Genomic DNA, 14463 nt, shown 5'->3' on the forward strand with positions numbered 1-14463 from the left:
CGGAGCGTTGCGGATTTGACGGAAAGTTTTCCACAAAGCTGGTATTCGTCTGCATTTGCTTGTGTTATTAACAACGCAGTTTTAAGTGAACTTAGTGACGGCAAACTGCCACGTGTGTGTTCCGTATGTGTTCAAATGAGAGCATGCTTTCGTGGGAGGGCATGCGGTGCGTAATGCTTGGCTCTGGCACTGTATTTGCTTCCACCACTGATCGTTCCAAACACGCTCATCAAGCTCCTTCAGGATGTTTCTGACCATCTCTAGTAACACTTCGTGACTTCGAGCTTTCATGCGCGCTGTCATTCTTGTGGTGCTATCGCAGCTGCTGCACAACGGTAGATACCCCTGGTTTAAGGAACCTCTCCTAGTTTTTTTTTAACTTTCCCTACCACGTAGTGCGTCACAGACTGTGCGTACAAACGATCAAGTAATTTGTGTTTCATATGCGCCATGAAATCTGAGCAACTAGATAATCCCAAACAGAATGTGTATTTGCGATTAGTTGTTGCAACTTAAGATTTTCCCAAAATCGACATACTTTGGAAGCAGTAATTTCGTATCTGCGCTGTGCATAAGGGTGTAACAGCAATATGCCCATCACGCCTCTGTCTTAAAGTGCCACAAATTACTCTCGCACACCGGGGAGGCTGGGCGGAGGGCAGACATCCGTCCCTGCCTGGTCTTGACTTTCACTGCAGCCACGAATAAAAAAGTCTGTGGCCTCGACTGATGAGGCTCCAAGGTGATGTCACCATGGTCATGCCACCATCTCTGGGGGCATAAAATACAAATTATGTCCTGACCTGCCTACAAAGCCTGGCACTCGTAATGAGAGAGACGCAGCATGCTTTCCGGAATCGCGCCTCAGAAAGAAGTATGCGTGAAAAGAGCGTTCGATTGAGAAAAGTTACACGCCAGCTATATAACGCTCGAGAGGAAACTATTTTCTCAAAAACCATCCCTGCACCTTTCTCCGTTCCATTCCATTTAAACCCGTGCGCTAACTCCTGGAAAATTATTTACTCCTGCCATGCATCGATCCAATTTTGCCTGGCAAGCGCTAGCGCTAACACGCAGTTCGTGCTCGGTATCGACGGCAAATACACTGCACGCAGGAGAGGCCTAAAGCCCTTGGCTGTTGGTCATTGCGGGCTTTTATGCCGAAAATAACCAGCCTTCAACACACCAACAGAGGCGCCGAACGAGTAGTGGTTGAGCTGAGTGTCCGGGAAACCAAAGAAACGAGGTTTGCATCCCCGCGGTTAACGTTTCTCTCAAGGTCAAAGGCAGGTGACGTCATATAGCCCCAGCAGCCGAGTGCGTCGTAAAACCCAAACAACACACATACTAAGAGATAGTCTCTAAACGAAGGTGATCGCTCAATGTCGTCGTGAAACCAATTTCTCCTGTTACATTGAAGGTCGGCTCATCATCATCCTCGCACCATCCTCTCGCAATTTTGCGACTACTCGGAGCCTTCCGTGTTTTTTGTAGTCGCAATGACATCCGCCCACTGTGATGCACGCCACACAAAAACGTCACTGTCCTAATAGCCAATTTGGTGGAGGGGGGGGGGGAGGGGTAAACTTGCGCGAAATTCCCCGCTATACGATGCCCGCCGCAGACGAGAGACTGACTGCAGTGTGGATGAATGGTGAACACCCGCGATGACAGGTGTCAGATGTCAGGTCAGGAGACCTGACATCCCTGCCGAGAATAAGGCCAGGCCGACCTGCCGCAAGTCACTGATGTACCTCTCATCTCAAGTGAGCGCCAGGTCTTCTACTCAGCAGGATGACATTGGGAGGCTTAGTGAACAGTTTTTTTTCTTCAGATGACCTCTTCTCAAAGTTCAGGTCTTTTCTTTTCCTCCTCATAGCGGACCCTGGTGGTAAGGCTTATCGGAACATGTTCAAAGCCCGCTGCACGTTCAGCCGTGCTGATATGCTGATGTTTACTGTGTGCGTCAAAAATCGCGGCACCAAGGCAATGAATAACTAAAGGCATACTGGAAACTTTCAGATGCGACGCATCCCGTCACGTCTGCTGTTTGTTCTTCGCGCTACAGGCTCGAGTTTTCTCGTCACAGGAAGTGGTGTTGATTCAGAAATCGGCGTATCAGCGTGGACATTGGCCGACCGGGGATCGTCACTCTTTTTTTCTAAGCGAAAATGTCAGGGTAACGGCCAGCATCGGCCAGTGTTGAATTTTGAGGCTTTCATCTACATACCACTTGAAAATGCCTCCACAGGAAAATAGAGGGCGTTTATCATGTAATTAGCATATAGGTATTTTACGTACATGCTAAATGCGTACGTATACTCACCTTGACATCTTAAGCTAAAGTGAGCAAGCCTATGAGTGAGAGGCTTCTACGACCAGCAGGATATCATAGGAGACATCAGGCCGCTGCATCAGCACTGATTTCTGGCAACCGACAGAGCGCTACTGGTTCGTTCACAAGTTGCACTTGGAGTGCGCTGGTTAACAACATAAATCATGCGTATAGGTGTCATGTATATCGACCTGGACCATTGTGCGAGAGCCAGTCAGCGAGCATTTCGTAGGCCTTTCATGTGCTTCCTTCTAAGAAATACGTTGGCGCTCCCGAACCAAGACCGAACAAGTTTAAAAACTCCAAACAAGTGCCGCCAGCCGGCTTATATCCGACGTATTCGGATATAAGCCGGCTGGGCAAGGCCGGCTGGGCAAGGGCAAGCGGTGCCCCGACACTGGTGTCTTCACCTTAGCTATCAGCGCAATATCTAGTATATGCAAAGATGTCCAATTTTGAGTATGACGCAAGGACCATCGCAGGGAATGGACTGCTGGCAGCAACGATGTGGAGCCTACAAGGTCATCTGAACCCAGGTAAAGTGCGTTGCATCAGGGGATGGCAGGACGTCCCCTTGGTGATGCTGCGGTGAAATGGTTGCCTGCAATTCACCTTGCAAATATAACTCACAAGGGGAAAATTTGTAAGAGAAATAATGACGAACTAATCGCTCGGTAAAAAACGAACAACAATCACTCAATTAAGAAATGCTGAAATGAGGACTTAAAATTTTGTTTCCAGCCTAGTCTCTGCCACGTGCGGAGGGATGGCTTTTGCACGTGTAACCCGCCCGCCAGAATCCCAAGCAGGCCTAACTCCGCCTCAAAATGGTCCCTTGCGTTCAACGTCAGCGATTGTTCGATGTCTTTCCGATCTCATGGTGTGCCGGTGCGCTAAGTCGCGAGGCCGGGTGGCGCTGCGCCTCTGCCTGACCGCCGGCGCGCGTCAGTGGATGAACAGGTGGCCTGAGCCCACGCAGGCGCCTTCGACGGGGGCTGCCCCTTTCGTGCGTGTCATTTGATTTGAATAAGGCGACAGCTTAAGATTATTATTGATTGCATTCATTATAATATAATGGGATATACTTACATGATTGTGTAATCTAATTATTGCCAGGCTCTTGAAATGACCCTATAGCATTCACAGATATTAAAAAGTCTTGCGCCGCCCATAGCGATCAAATGTATTTCAAAGGTCACTTCGAGTAAAAACGATCGCAGAGGAAAAGTTATAATGAAGTTAAAAGCAGCTTCTTTATTGATTCTGCTTGCAGAATTTGCGATCAAATGCAATCCACACCTTTTCAATCTAACTCTACCACAAATTTCTTTTTTCAAAACATGAAAGCCTTTCCGGCCCAATCAGCCGCTACGTAATACATGATTCTATAATTTGTATCAAAATCCTATTTCGCATCGAATGTATCACAAAATAAGCCTCACAGAAGTAAAAAGCAAACTTATTTGTCTGCACTTCTTCCATTTCAATGCGCTTATCCATCTAGCGCATGGATTGATAGGTCTTCTGGACTCGATTGGATGCTATCTAGCTCAGTTATGAGCATTATTGATCTGAATATTGGCATTCCACGGGTGGCTACAATGCCTTTAGTTTGGAAAAAAGGATTCCCCAAAATTCTTGCGGGGGCGGGGGACTGCTCTCTTTGCCTGCCGCCCCCCCCCCCCTCCCCCCCTGCTGCTGCGCCACTCCTGCCCCCGGGCACGCTCGGACGCGTAGGCGGCGCCGGCGCCTGACCGCGTCGGGCAGCCGCCGCGGGAGCGGCGCTAATTAGCCGGGCGGCGGCAGTGTCGTCGTCGCCGTCCGGGCGGCACTAACGGCCGCTGACACACGCTCCGCCGCCGGCCAAACAATCTGCGTGCGCCTGAGCGGCCGTCACAACAGGCGGCGGCAGGTGCGGTCGTCCCGCCGGTGTGATCGGCGGCCGGACGTCGCCCGTGCGCACTTGTCAACAGGCGGCCGTCACTGCGGCCGCCAGTCGGGACGGCCGACGGTCGGCGGCCGCACGCCGCACGCCCGTGCCTGCCGACGCGGGGCGCAGCTGATCAGAGGGTGGTGATGGTGGTCGGTGATGCGCAGCCCGCGAGTGGGTTGGGGGTGCATCGTAGCGATGGTCACATGGGTGAAGTGTGTAATGTGGGGGCGCATGATCATCTCGAAATGCGTAAGAGTTGTTTGCCAGCCTGTCTCCACGCCTCTATGCGAAATCAACGGGCTTCTATCCGGTTTTAGAATGCACTTGAGTACGGTAGTACACTATATCGAGCAACCGCTGGTGATCATAGGAGACCAGAGGTATCAGAGGTATGGAATTCGACTCTCTGTGGTACCGCCCCCCCCCCCCCCTGCCAGGGTGAGAGGTAGGCGATGCCATGCAGCCTGAGCGGCTAAGCGCGTCGCAAAGCTCCGCTGACGACAACCGCCCTGCGGGCCGATGAACCGACCTCGGCAGCCGGCCGGCGGGCTGCCCCCGGCAGCTGGCCGATGTGTGACCCCCGGCAGCCGGCCGGTGTGCGACCTCCGACAGCCGGCCAGTGTGCGACCCTCCACAGCCGGCCGGTGTGCTGCCCCCGACAGCCGACTAGTGTGCGACTCGCACAGTCACAGTGCCTGTGCTCATCAGGCGACACTCCCTGCAGTGCCGTTGGTCGCCGCGCCGACAGGTCGCTCGTGAAATGTAACGACTCCTTTGGAGACGCTCATCCTTATAGCCCAGGCGCAACACGCTGGCGGAAATCTCCGGAATTATTGCAGAGTGGTAAGCATGCAGGGAGTCAGGTCCAAGGTCTAGAAGTGTTAGACAGAGCGCTTGACAACTGCCACCCGTTCTTTGTGCCTTGACAAGAGGGTTTTGTTTAGGAACGATGATTGCGTGAGCTGAGAACTTTAAGCATTGTTGGCGGGTCGCAAATAGTAATTTAGAGATCCACTGTAGCTATAGACATGGCTGACATGTTTATCTGCCGCCCCCCTCCCCCTCAGCCATGCAATCTGAATAATGTGGTAATGATCGCCTTGGTATCTCTACCCCCCCCCCCTAAATTGGATGGTGTAAAACTTTAACTCTGGGCTGAATGGATCCAGCAGGTGAAACCAACTTTATGCTTTATTTCGTAAAAAGAAACAAGCATCAATCACCTGATGTTTTTATCGAGTGTATGTTCTCCCTCTATCTATTTATTTTATTTGGCTTGTTCTTTAACTTATAGACATGGGTGCCGAGCCCGAAGGTTGAACTAAATCTGTGCTGAAAAAGGAAGCTATCTTGTCGCAAACGACCACTGCCGACAACAGAAGTTCATTGGATACCGAGAATGCTATCATTTACATCGATCGGACACGAATATCAATGCATATTTATCCACGGAATATTCTAACGTCTCTATCGCTGCGTGCAGAAGCGCATTAATCTCCGCACAATGTGAGATGATAACACCAGGGATGCGATCAATACCTGTCTGGTGACACTAGGGAGACGATTATGACTGGCCGATTGCGTACCTATAGCCGCTGAGCCGAACACCACTCCGATGACGCTGGGGGGGGGGGGGGGGGGCTCAGCGGCCTGTCTCCGCTTTAGAAGCCCACTGGCCACCGCTCCGAACCGAGCGCAACAGGCCGCCGCGACCCCGCCTGCCCCGAGGTGCTGACGTGTGAGCACCGCCGACCGGCCGTGAGGCCTCGGCCGGCCGCACCAGCCGCCCGGAATGAGCTGATAATCAGGCTGGGGTGTCGCCCCACGCAGCCGTGCTGGCTTATTACCGGCCACAATGCCCGTCGCCGACCAGCGCCGTCCAAACACCCGCCCGCAATGGAAGCCACCGCGCTCAATTGTCCGGCGCCAGCAACAATATTTTTCTCCCATACCCCCGAGCAGATAATGAAAATCGCCGATAATAAGCGTCTCCGGTGGGAGCGGGCCGAGATAGCCGGCCGGCGGCGGAATAAGTAAACACGGCCGATGGGGGCGCACCGCCGGCTGGCTCGATACGGCCGCGTGTCATAACGACCTGCCGGCCGTAATCCGCCCGCTGATTCGGGTCGTCGGGTGCCGAGGCGCCCGCTGGGGATCAGAAGCTGCCTCAGAGGGGCCCCGAGGCCAGTCCGAAGCTGACGGCCCAGGGGACTGCGGGATGTTTTGGAGGCTTTTTTTGTAGCGTTCCATCTGTCTGATGATAAATTTTCAGACTTGTTGAGGGAGACCGTCACCTGTCGAAAGTGTTTTACCTTTGTCCTGCCTTTGGACAAATTACGTTGAAGGACTGAGTGGTGCCATCACTGAACACTGGATCATCACTGAGCGATGCCTTTACTGAGCACCGGCACATCACTACCTGGTGCGAAAATAGGCCTGTCTTGAGCGGTAATTACCTGTGTGGTACCTGAGCCCTGTGTAATATAACCTGTTTGTCTGACTGGGTGGATCAGGGCACTCCTGATTGAGAGCGTCAGGATGGGCTTGACCGGATGGATCGGGATACACCTCGGCTGGAGAGATCGGGACGAACCCGTGAAGGGTCCAGGACGGATCTGGGGAGAGATCAGGACGAACCTGTGGACAGATGGGGATGAAACTGCCTGGGGAAAATTGGGGTCATTCCATTCTGTCAGGAGTTCAGACTGGCCCTGCCAATCAGGCTAGTTCTGTCGCCAGCTGTGACTGCTGCTGAGCTGGCCCAGTGATAGGTCAGTGCCTGGCTGTCGCAGGCCATGAAGTCGAAAATGGACCGCACCGTCCGTGGCCAAAGACCACTTTCCGATGTGCGACACGGTCAGGAAACCATTAACAGAATTCTTGAGGGGTGGTAACCGGCAGACCTTCACATTTACGGACCGAAAGAGAAATGAACCGCTAGAAATTGGCGTTGAAAAATGCGGGAACAGTTTCTCATCGTTCTTTCATGGCAGACAAGTGTAACTTGGAACAATATGAGGTATTTAGTTCAGGAAATAAAGCGGGGTTTGACCCTTACCGAGACGCAATTACAAAAATTTCGAGGTCAATTTCGAGACACTGTAAGCAATTTTTGTTTGTTTTTGGGATCACGCTGCATGACTCTATCGATTTAATCACAACGTTCACGGCCCTATTGACCATTTCCGGGAATGTAATGTTAATTGTAACAATTAATGCCATTCATCTGGTAGGCTTGCCGGCAAACCTTCATAATCAAGTGATGGCTTCCCTCCCCGCAGCACACAACGGGTGATGACTTCCCTCCCAGCAGGACACAGCGGATGATGACTTCCCTCCCCGCAGGGCTAAGCGGGTGATGACTTCCCTCCCCGCAGAACACAGCGGGTGATGACGTCCCTCCCCGCAGGACAGCAGCGGGTGATGACGTCCCTCCCCGCAGGAACACAGCGGGTGATGACGTCCCTCCCCGCAGAACAGCAGCGGGTGATGAACGTCCCTCCCCGCAGGGCACAGCGGGTGATGACGTCCCTCCCCGCAGGACGCAGCGGGTGATAACGTCCCTCCCCGCAGACAGCAGCGGGTGATGACGTCCCTCCCCGCAGAACACAGCGGGTGATGACGTCCCTCCCCGCAGGGACGCAGCGGGTGATGACGTCCCTCCCCGCAGGACACAGCGGTTTCGATGTCGAGTACGAGCCGAGGTTCGTCGGCGAGATCAGAATGTGACCGTGGCCCAGGGCAGGGAGGCCATCTTGACCTGCAGTGTGGAGCGCCTGGGGCCCTACAAGGTGAGGCCGCCCGTCAGCTTGTCATGCAGGCCCCAGGCAGATCTATGACCCACACAGATGTTGGTAATAGAGCCCTTGTGTTGGGTGTGAGAAACGTCGGCGGGACTTCGAATGTTTTTGAGCAGACCAGCGTTCTTCGTTAACGCGTCTGATCTCAACACGGAGTCGATGAACGTAGTCTATGAAGAACTGGTGTCAAAACGTGGTATGGTCTGTTCTAGGCCCATATAAGTTTTCGCAAGTTTCACCTCCTATAGGATTGGTGGTGATGTTTGTGGCAAAGGCTGACACACAGCTCCCGGATGTGCTGTTTCATCACCAAGCAAAGGCGGCATGCTTTTTATACCACGTCTACGGATACGATAGCCGCGCAACGATGTCGACTACAAGTGGCTTCTCGTCCAGCACTGTTACAGGCTGCAGTATTGTGGCGCGCAAGACTAGTATGGACATCCGACTCGTGATTCAGACAGTTCCCGAGCCGTATTTTCTGTGGGCGTTATTCAAGTGATAGTGGCATGAACGGTGTCTGCACTATCTGGGCACCTCCCTGACGACATACAGTCGCATCCTGCACGTGGCTTGGATAGCAAGGGGTCGACGCAACATATTGGTATTTGCATGGACGGCCGGAAGCAGCTGCTAAGGGGCCGTACGGTGACTGTCAGTCCTTTTCGGGGTGTCTCTGGGATCTGTCGCCGGGCCGGCCGTCTTCAGCCTGTTTACGAGTGATCTCCGCTGACACTGGGCTGTCGAGTGATTGCTATTATTTAGTTAGTAATTGTTTGTGACTTGTGTGTGAATTATTATTTTTTAATTGTTATATTATATACATATATATATATATATATATATATATATATATATATATATATATATATATAATTATGATTTATTTATATGGTCTATATATTATATAAATATACAACTTATTTATAAGATGTCAATTAATTATAGCATATATAATTGTAAATAAATTGAATTATTAGTGAACTGATGCTAAATAAGCTACGAAAAGTAGCGGGCATTCCCCTATCTGGGGGCCTCCCGCGCCCAGGCCGCGTCGGCTGGCCTTTCACGGCGTTCTGACCGGCCCCAGGTGGGCTGGCTGAAGGCCGACACCCAGACCATCCTGACGCTGCACAAGCGCACCATCACGACCAACCGGCGCATCTCGATGACGCACGACCAGCACCGCGCCTGGAGCCTGCACGTGCGACGCGCGCAGCCCTCCGACGGCGGCTGCTACATGTGCCAGATCAACACGGTGCTGATGAAGAAGCAGATCGGCTGCATCGCCGTGCGAGGTGCGTGATGGGGACGGCCTCGGGCTGGCTGTGGGCGGGGCGGACTACCCGGCAGGGGGCGCCACTGGGGAACACCCTCACGTGGACCCGGCGGCATAATGGTCATCTATGCTGTCCCGGTGTTTGTTGTCCTGGGGTGGTGATTTTGGCGCGGCAAACAGTAAGGCACAGCATTGTCTTACTTATCGCACGTGAAGACAGCGAGGAGCTACTTTAAAACAACCACCCCTTCGCCGATCTTGGAATGCATTTTGTATGATATTCGCCGCCGTCTTTGTCGCGGCCCCCACCCTGAGACCATCAGCACCATTACCAATGGTACACGGTCTACCAAATCTCATCGTTACACCATGGAGCTAGGAAGTTACCTACCACCGTTGTAAGGTACTCAGCAGATTCGCGACCAAAATGGTCTTCCACCTAGCTCTCTCAGCCAGCGACGGCAACGGACCGCCGCCGCCTCCATCGCGGCGTCCGCGTGCCCGGCTCGCGTCTGTTCCCAGTCCCGCCGATGTTCGACAACGCCGGCACGAGCCGTGACGTCAGCGTCCACGCGGGTCAGAACGTGACGCTGACGTGCCGCGCCGGTGGCGACCCGGCTCCGCGGATCAGCTGGCGCCGCGAGGACGGCCGGCACATCCCGGCCGCGGCGCCGCACGCGCACCTCCAGACGGGTGAGCCCGCCGGCACGGCAGCCGGTCAGGGCAGCCGCCAGGCGCACTCACGCCGGGTATGGCGTCAAAAAGGTCGAATGGAGTGCGTTTCAGGACGGTGAGGTTGATGAGCGTTCTAAGCTAGCGCTCCATGTGGTGGCGTAGCGCCTGGTGTCTTCAAAATGCTGCGGCTTTCATCTGTGTGTCTTTCAACTCATTCTGATCCGCACCCTCTCGCCGCATCTGCCAGCGGAGCTGCAGGGTGAGCGGCTCCACCTGGTGCATGTGACGCGCCACCACTCGGGCGCGTACCTCTGTATCGCCAGCAACGAGGTGCCGCCGGCCATCAGCAAGAGGATCATGGTGAACGTGGCCTGTGAGTGACGCGTGCAGCCGAGCGGAGCTCATGGAGCTCGTCCGGCACGGCCGGCTTCCCTGGTCGGGAGAGTGCCCGCAGGCGGAGCCCGAGGCCGACACCGTACAGGCTGGGTCACACCGACGCGCCGCACCGGCCGGCAGCTTCGGGGTCGCGAGAAGGGACACAGCAGGACGGCTGGGGCACCGGCACACCTGGCGCAGCAGCAGTGACACACCTGAGCTCCTTGATACAGCTGGGACACACTCGGTGCAGCAGCAGTGACACACCTGAGTCCCTTGATACAGCTGGGACACACCAGGCGCAGCAGCAGTGACACACCTGAGTCCCTTGATACAGCTGGGACACACCAGGCGCAGCAGCAGTGACTCACCCGAGTCCCTTGATACAGCTGGGGCCACCCGACGCAGCAGCAGTGATACACCTGAGTCCTTGATACATCTGGCTGGGACAACACCCGGTGCAGCAGCAGTGACACACCTGAGCTCCGTCGATACAGCTGGGACACACCCGGTGGCAGCAGCAGTGACACACCTGAGTCCATTGATGCAGCTGGGACACACCAGTGCCCAGCAGCAGTGACTCACCTAAATCCCTTGATACAGCTGGGGCATACCCGACGCAGGCAGCAATGACACACCTGAATTCCTACGGATATACGGACACGGATACATGATACAGATGGCACAACCTGAGTCCCTTGATACAGATGAGGCACAATTGGCGCGGTAGCAGGAATTCCACCACCCGCGAGCAATCAGGCGCCGACAGAGATGCGTGGTCACTCGCATAAAAGGCCCATTTAAGCTCACGAGCTTGTCCTGTGTGTTCAGAGACATGAACATGGCGTGCCGTGGAAAACCCAACCGTGGTGAAGAGAATCCACCACGGAGCACATTTTGGGGAACGTGTTTAGGCTCTTAAGATGCGCTGCTGGTATGGAATGTGTACACAAACGTGGATGTCCTTGTGTTCGTGCTCGGCGACGATCGACGCCAGATCTGACCGACTATGCGGATTTGTCTCATCTCATTGCAATAACGACAAAAAGTTACAAAAACCGACGTTACCATGCGGTCCGATTCCAGCAGTGTCAATGGTAGTAGCGACTGAATGGTGTTGCGAATGTCTGCTGGCGGTCCCTGCCGTGATCGGCAAGCGCCACTGGGCGTGCTAGCTGGTGGCCCTCCCTCTGCCGCAGTCGGTGACATTTCCTGCCGCGGCTCGTCCGCCAGCCGGTGCGTTGTCTGACGAGGCCTCCTCCCGCAGTCGCGCCTGTGGTGCGCATCTCCAGTCAGATGCTGGGGGCGCCGCGCGGCTCGGATGTCACGTTAGAGTGTCAGATCGAGGCCTCCCCCTTGCCGTCCACCTACTGGCTGAAGGGCGGCCTGGCGCTGGACACGGACGAGTAAGCTCCACCGCCGCGCGGCCGGCAGCCCGCGCGGCCCGCACGGGACTCATGCACTTTGTCACGGACTCCTCCGGCACTGGGAACACCCAGAGATGCTGACACGCCGCGAGGCTATCCCAGGTGGAGAGACTTTTTTGTGTGGAGAGGCGTGACTGGGTGAAGAGGTACTTTTAGGGCACGTACTTTTTCAGAAAATGATCAGTACCTATCCAGCTCACATCACCACCAGGACACGTTTCCCTTCCGAGATGCAAGTTCGGTACATGAAGTTATACACCATACTAGCTAGTTAGATGTACCAAAGTGTCGTGCACAGTGGTTTGGCTTGCTCGTAATTCGAGTGCTTTCGGCACTATAAACCATTTCAGGGGTATGGGACCTCCCCCGGGCATGTGCGGACGCCGGGGTGGGACTCGCGCCAGGGCGCCCCGCCCAAGATCACACAAACGGCCGCAGCTCGTCACGGCAACACGTGGGGTTGAGATGATTTAAAACACAGTGACGATTGAGGATAGAGGGGCGGGCCGCGCAGCGACCTGGAAAAGGCAGGCATTGTGGAGCAGCGTGGGACATTTCAACGGTGTGATGGTGCACTGCACCCGTGCACGTAGCCGAAACTGACCCGTGCACCGTCAACTTCTCAGGTTGAAATATGTGATGCGGGAAACGCATAGCGGCCACAAAACGCACGTGGCCCTGCGGATCCGGGACTTCCAGCCCGGCGACGCCGGCCTGTACACGTGCATCGCCAGCAACGCCATCTCTCGGGCCGAGGGATACGTTCGGCTTAGCGAGGTGGCGCGACCGACGGCGCCACCGTCGCGGCAGGCCATCTTGACGCCGGCGCCGCGCCGGCCAGAGCAGCGGCGCCGGCCAAGCGTGGTCACCAAGCGGCCACAGCCGTCACCAAGAGGCCGCACCCCAGCAGCCGCCAGCACCACCAGCACTAGTACCAGCACCACAGCGGCGCCGCGCCGGCCGGACCCGGCGGCAGGTGGCACGACGGCAGTGGCCGACCGTCTGAGGCCGGCGCTGCTGCTAATTGTCGCTGTCCGGCTCGCCCTTTTCGCTCCCTGATCAGCAACCGGCCCTCGCACCAGTTGAACGCTGTCGCACTACCTCCCTGCTCGCCCTCTCAAACGGCTGGTCCCGTCACCTGCGACGAAAGTAGGCAAATGTTGGCGCTATATTATTTATTCGGTATAAGAATGTCAGCAATGGGAGGAGGTGGGAGGTCTGTTCAAACAAAACGTACCGTGAAAGATCAGACTACTGCCCAGCTGAAATTGCGTGATGCATTTCGAGATGTTCTTTATAACCATATTCAATTCGCATGCAACACCAGGTCACGGCACGAGAGACTGCAAATGCAAGTTTGTCAGCAGGCAATAAACGTTGTCACATGTTTCTTAGAATATATCTGATATTCGAAACTGATCCAGAATATTCTATTGAAACCTTTTCCACTTTAAAAAGAGCAGCTACAAGAGACTCGGAAACGTGCGGGACGCGTGTCGATATTTCGTTCCCATTCACAAAGAAAGAGTGGTTTCATATTTCATCGCGAATTATCTATTAACTAAAGCACTTTTCATCTCAGCAACAGATCATATTTCAGACAGCAGCAAGCGAAGAGCGCCAGCATCCCTTTGATAAGAAATTTCAGCTCTGGTAAACCGTCGATAGTCGATACGTACCTGTTCATTGTTAAAGCACCGCCCATATGTAAGACCCTAGTTTCGGCTGGCGGAGTCTGCCACCACTAACCCCTGGCCACGGGATGGTTCGAGGCACAGAGGCCGGCGATGAGGGGTGAGGCCGGTTAGCTGATATAATGTTGGTCACGCGGCGCGTGGCGAGTGGCTGGGCCCGCTCGCGTACGGCCGTGACACCATATGCCTGGGGCATGTTCCTCGACTACATCATACCTATATTAAACAAACTATCCATGTGCCTGGCCTATACGCTTCACTGCCCTTCTCGGGAGGGATTGCCGCTCCGAATTTAACTGGCATGTGCTACTCGCTAGAATATTTCGGTGGGAAACAGCGAGTCCGTGATAGTAAATGCTGAACGACTGACAAAATGCAGTGGATGATCGGCATCACGTATCATATTGAGAAGACTACAGGTTTGCATTCATAATCGTAAAAGGGTGAAAAAGGTAGCCGATTCAGCAATTTTGCTAGCACTCTGCGTCAATGCCTCCAAAAAGTAAAGGAAAGGCAACTTATTAATCACGTGGAAGAACATTATTTTTAAGAACTTCGGTTGCGCAACGTGTTCAAACACTTCTTGTCTTTTAAATTGCGGTCAAAGGTCAAAATGTATGTATTCTAATTAACACTTATGAGCCCGAAACATTGTTCGCTCCAAAATTGATTTCCTTCTAAAGCGCTGAAGATATACGATTATATCAGTTCTGAAATTGTTTCATCAGAAAGTAACCTACGGCCCGAAAAGCAGCACCAGCACACAATAAAGGTGAGAAGGACCGAAGCCACATGTAAAAAAGGTACTATGCATCATTCGGGTTTTCCAACGCGCCCGACTGCTGAGGCCACGGGGCGTCGCGTAGCATTAAAGGCATTGGCGTCGCCTGTCCCTTACCTTGGCAGGGGGCGCACACCTCAAGGTGCCGAACCCTGCACCTCTGG

General features: G+C 54.1%; 1 protein-coding gene across 1 annotated transcript; it reads left to right on the forward strand.

The window, feature by feature from the left end:
• Positions 1-7990: 7990 nt before the first annotated feature.
• On the forward strand, positions 7991-13202 carry LOC119106998 (lachesin; the record flags this gene model as incomplete). Its single annotated transcript, XM_037230343.1, has 7 exons — positions 7991-8059; positions 9159-9366; positions 9870-9923; positions 10011-10040; positions 10270-10395; positions 11665-11803; positions 12451-13202. Coding segments are annotated over 7 exons (1059 nt in total), but the record flags the coding sequence as incomplete, so codon positions are not given.
• Positions 13203-14463: the final 1261 nt, after the last annotated feature.

Source organism: Pollicipes pollicipes, unplaced genomic scaffold (assembly GCF_011947565.3).
Source record: "Pollicipes pollicipes isolate AB1234 unplaced genomic scaffold, Ppol_2.1 Scaffold_6578;HRSCAF=7798_pilon_pilon_pilon, whole genome shotgun sequence".
In the NCBI taxonomy this organism is placed as follows: domain Eukaryota; kingdom Metazoa; phylum Arthropoda; class Thecostraca; order Pollicipedomorpha; family Pollicipedidae; genus Pollicipes; species Pollicipes pollicipes.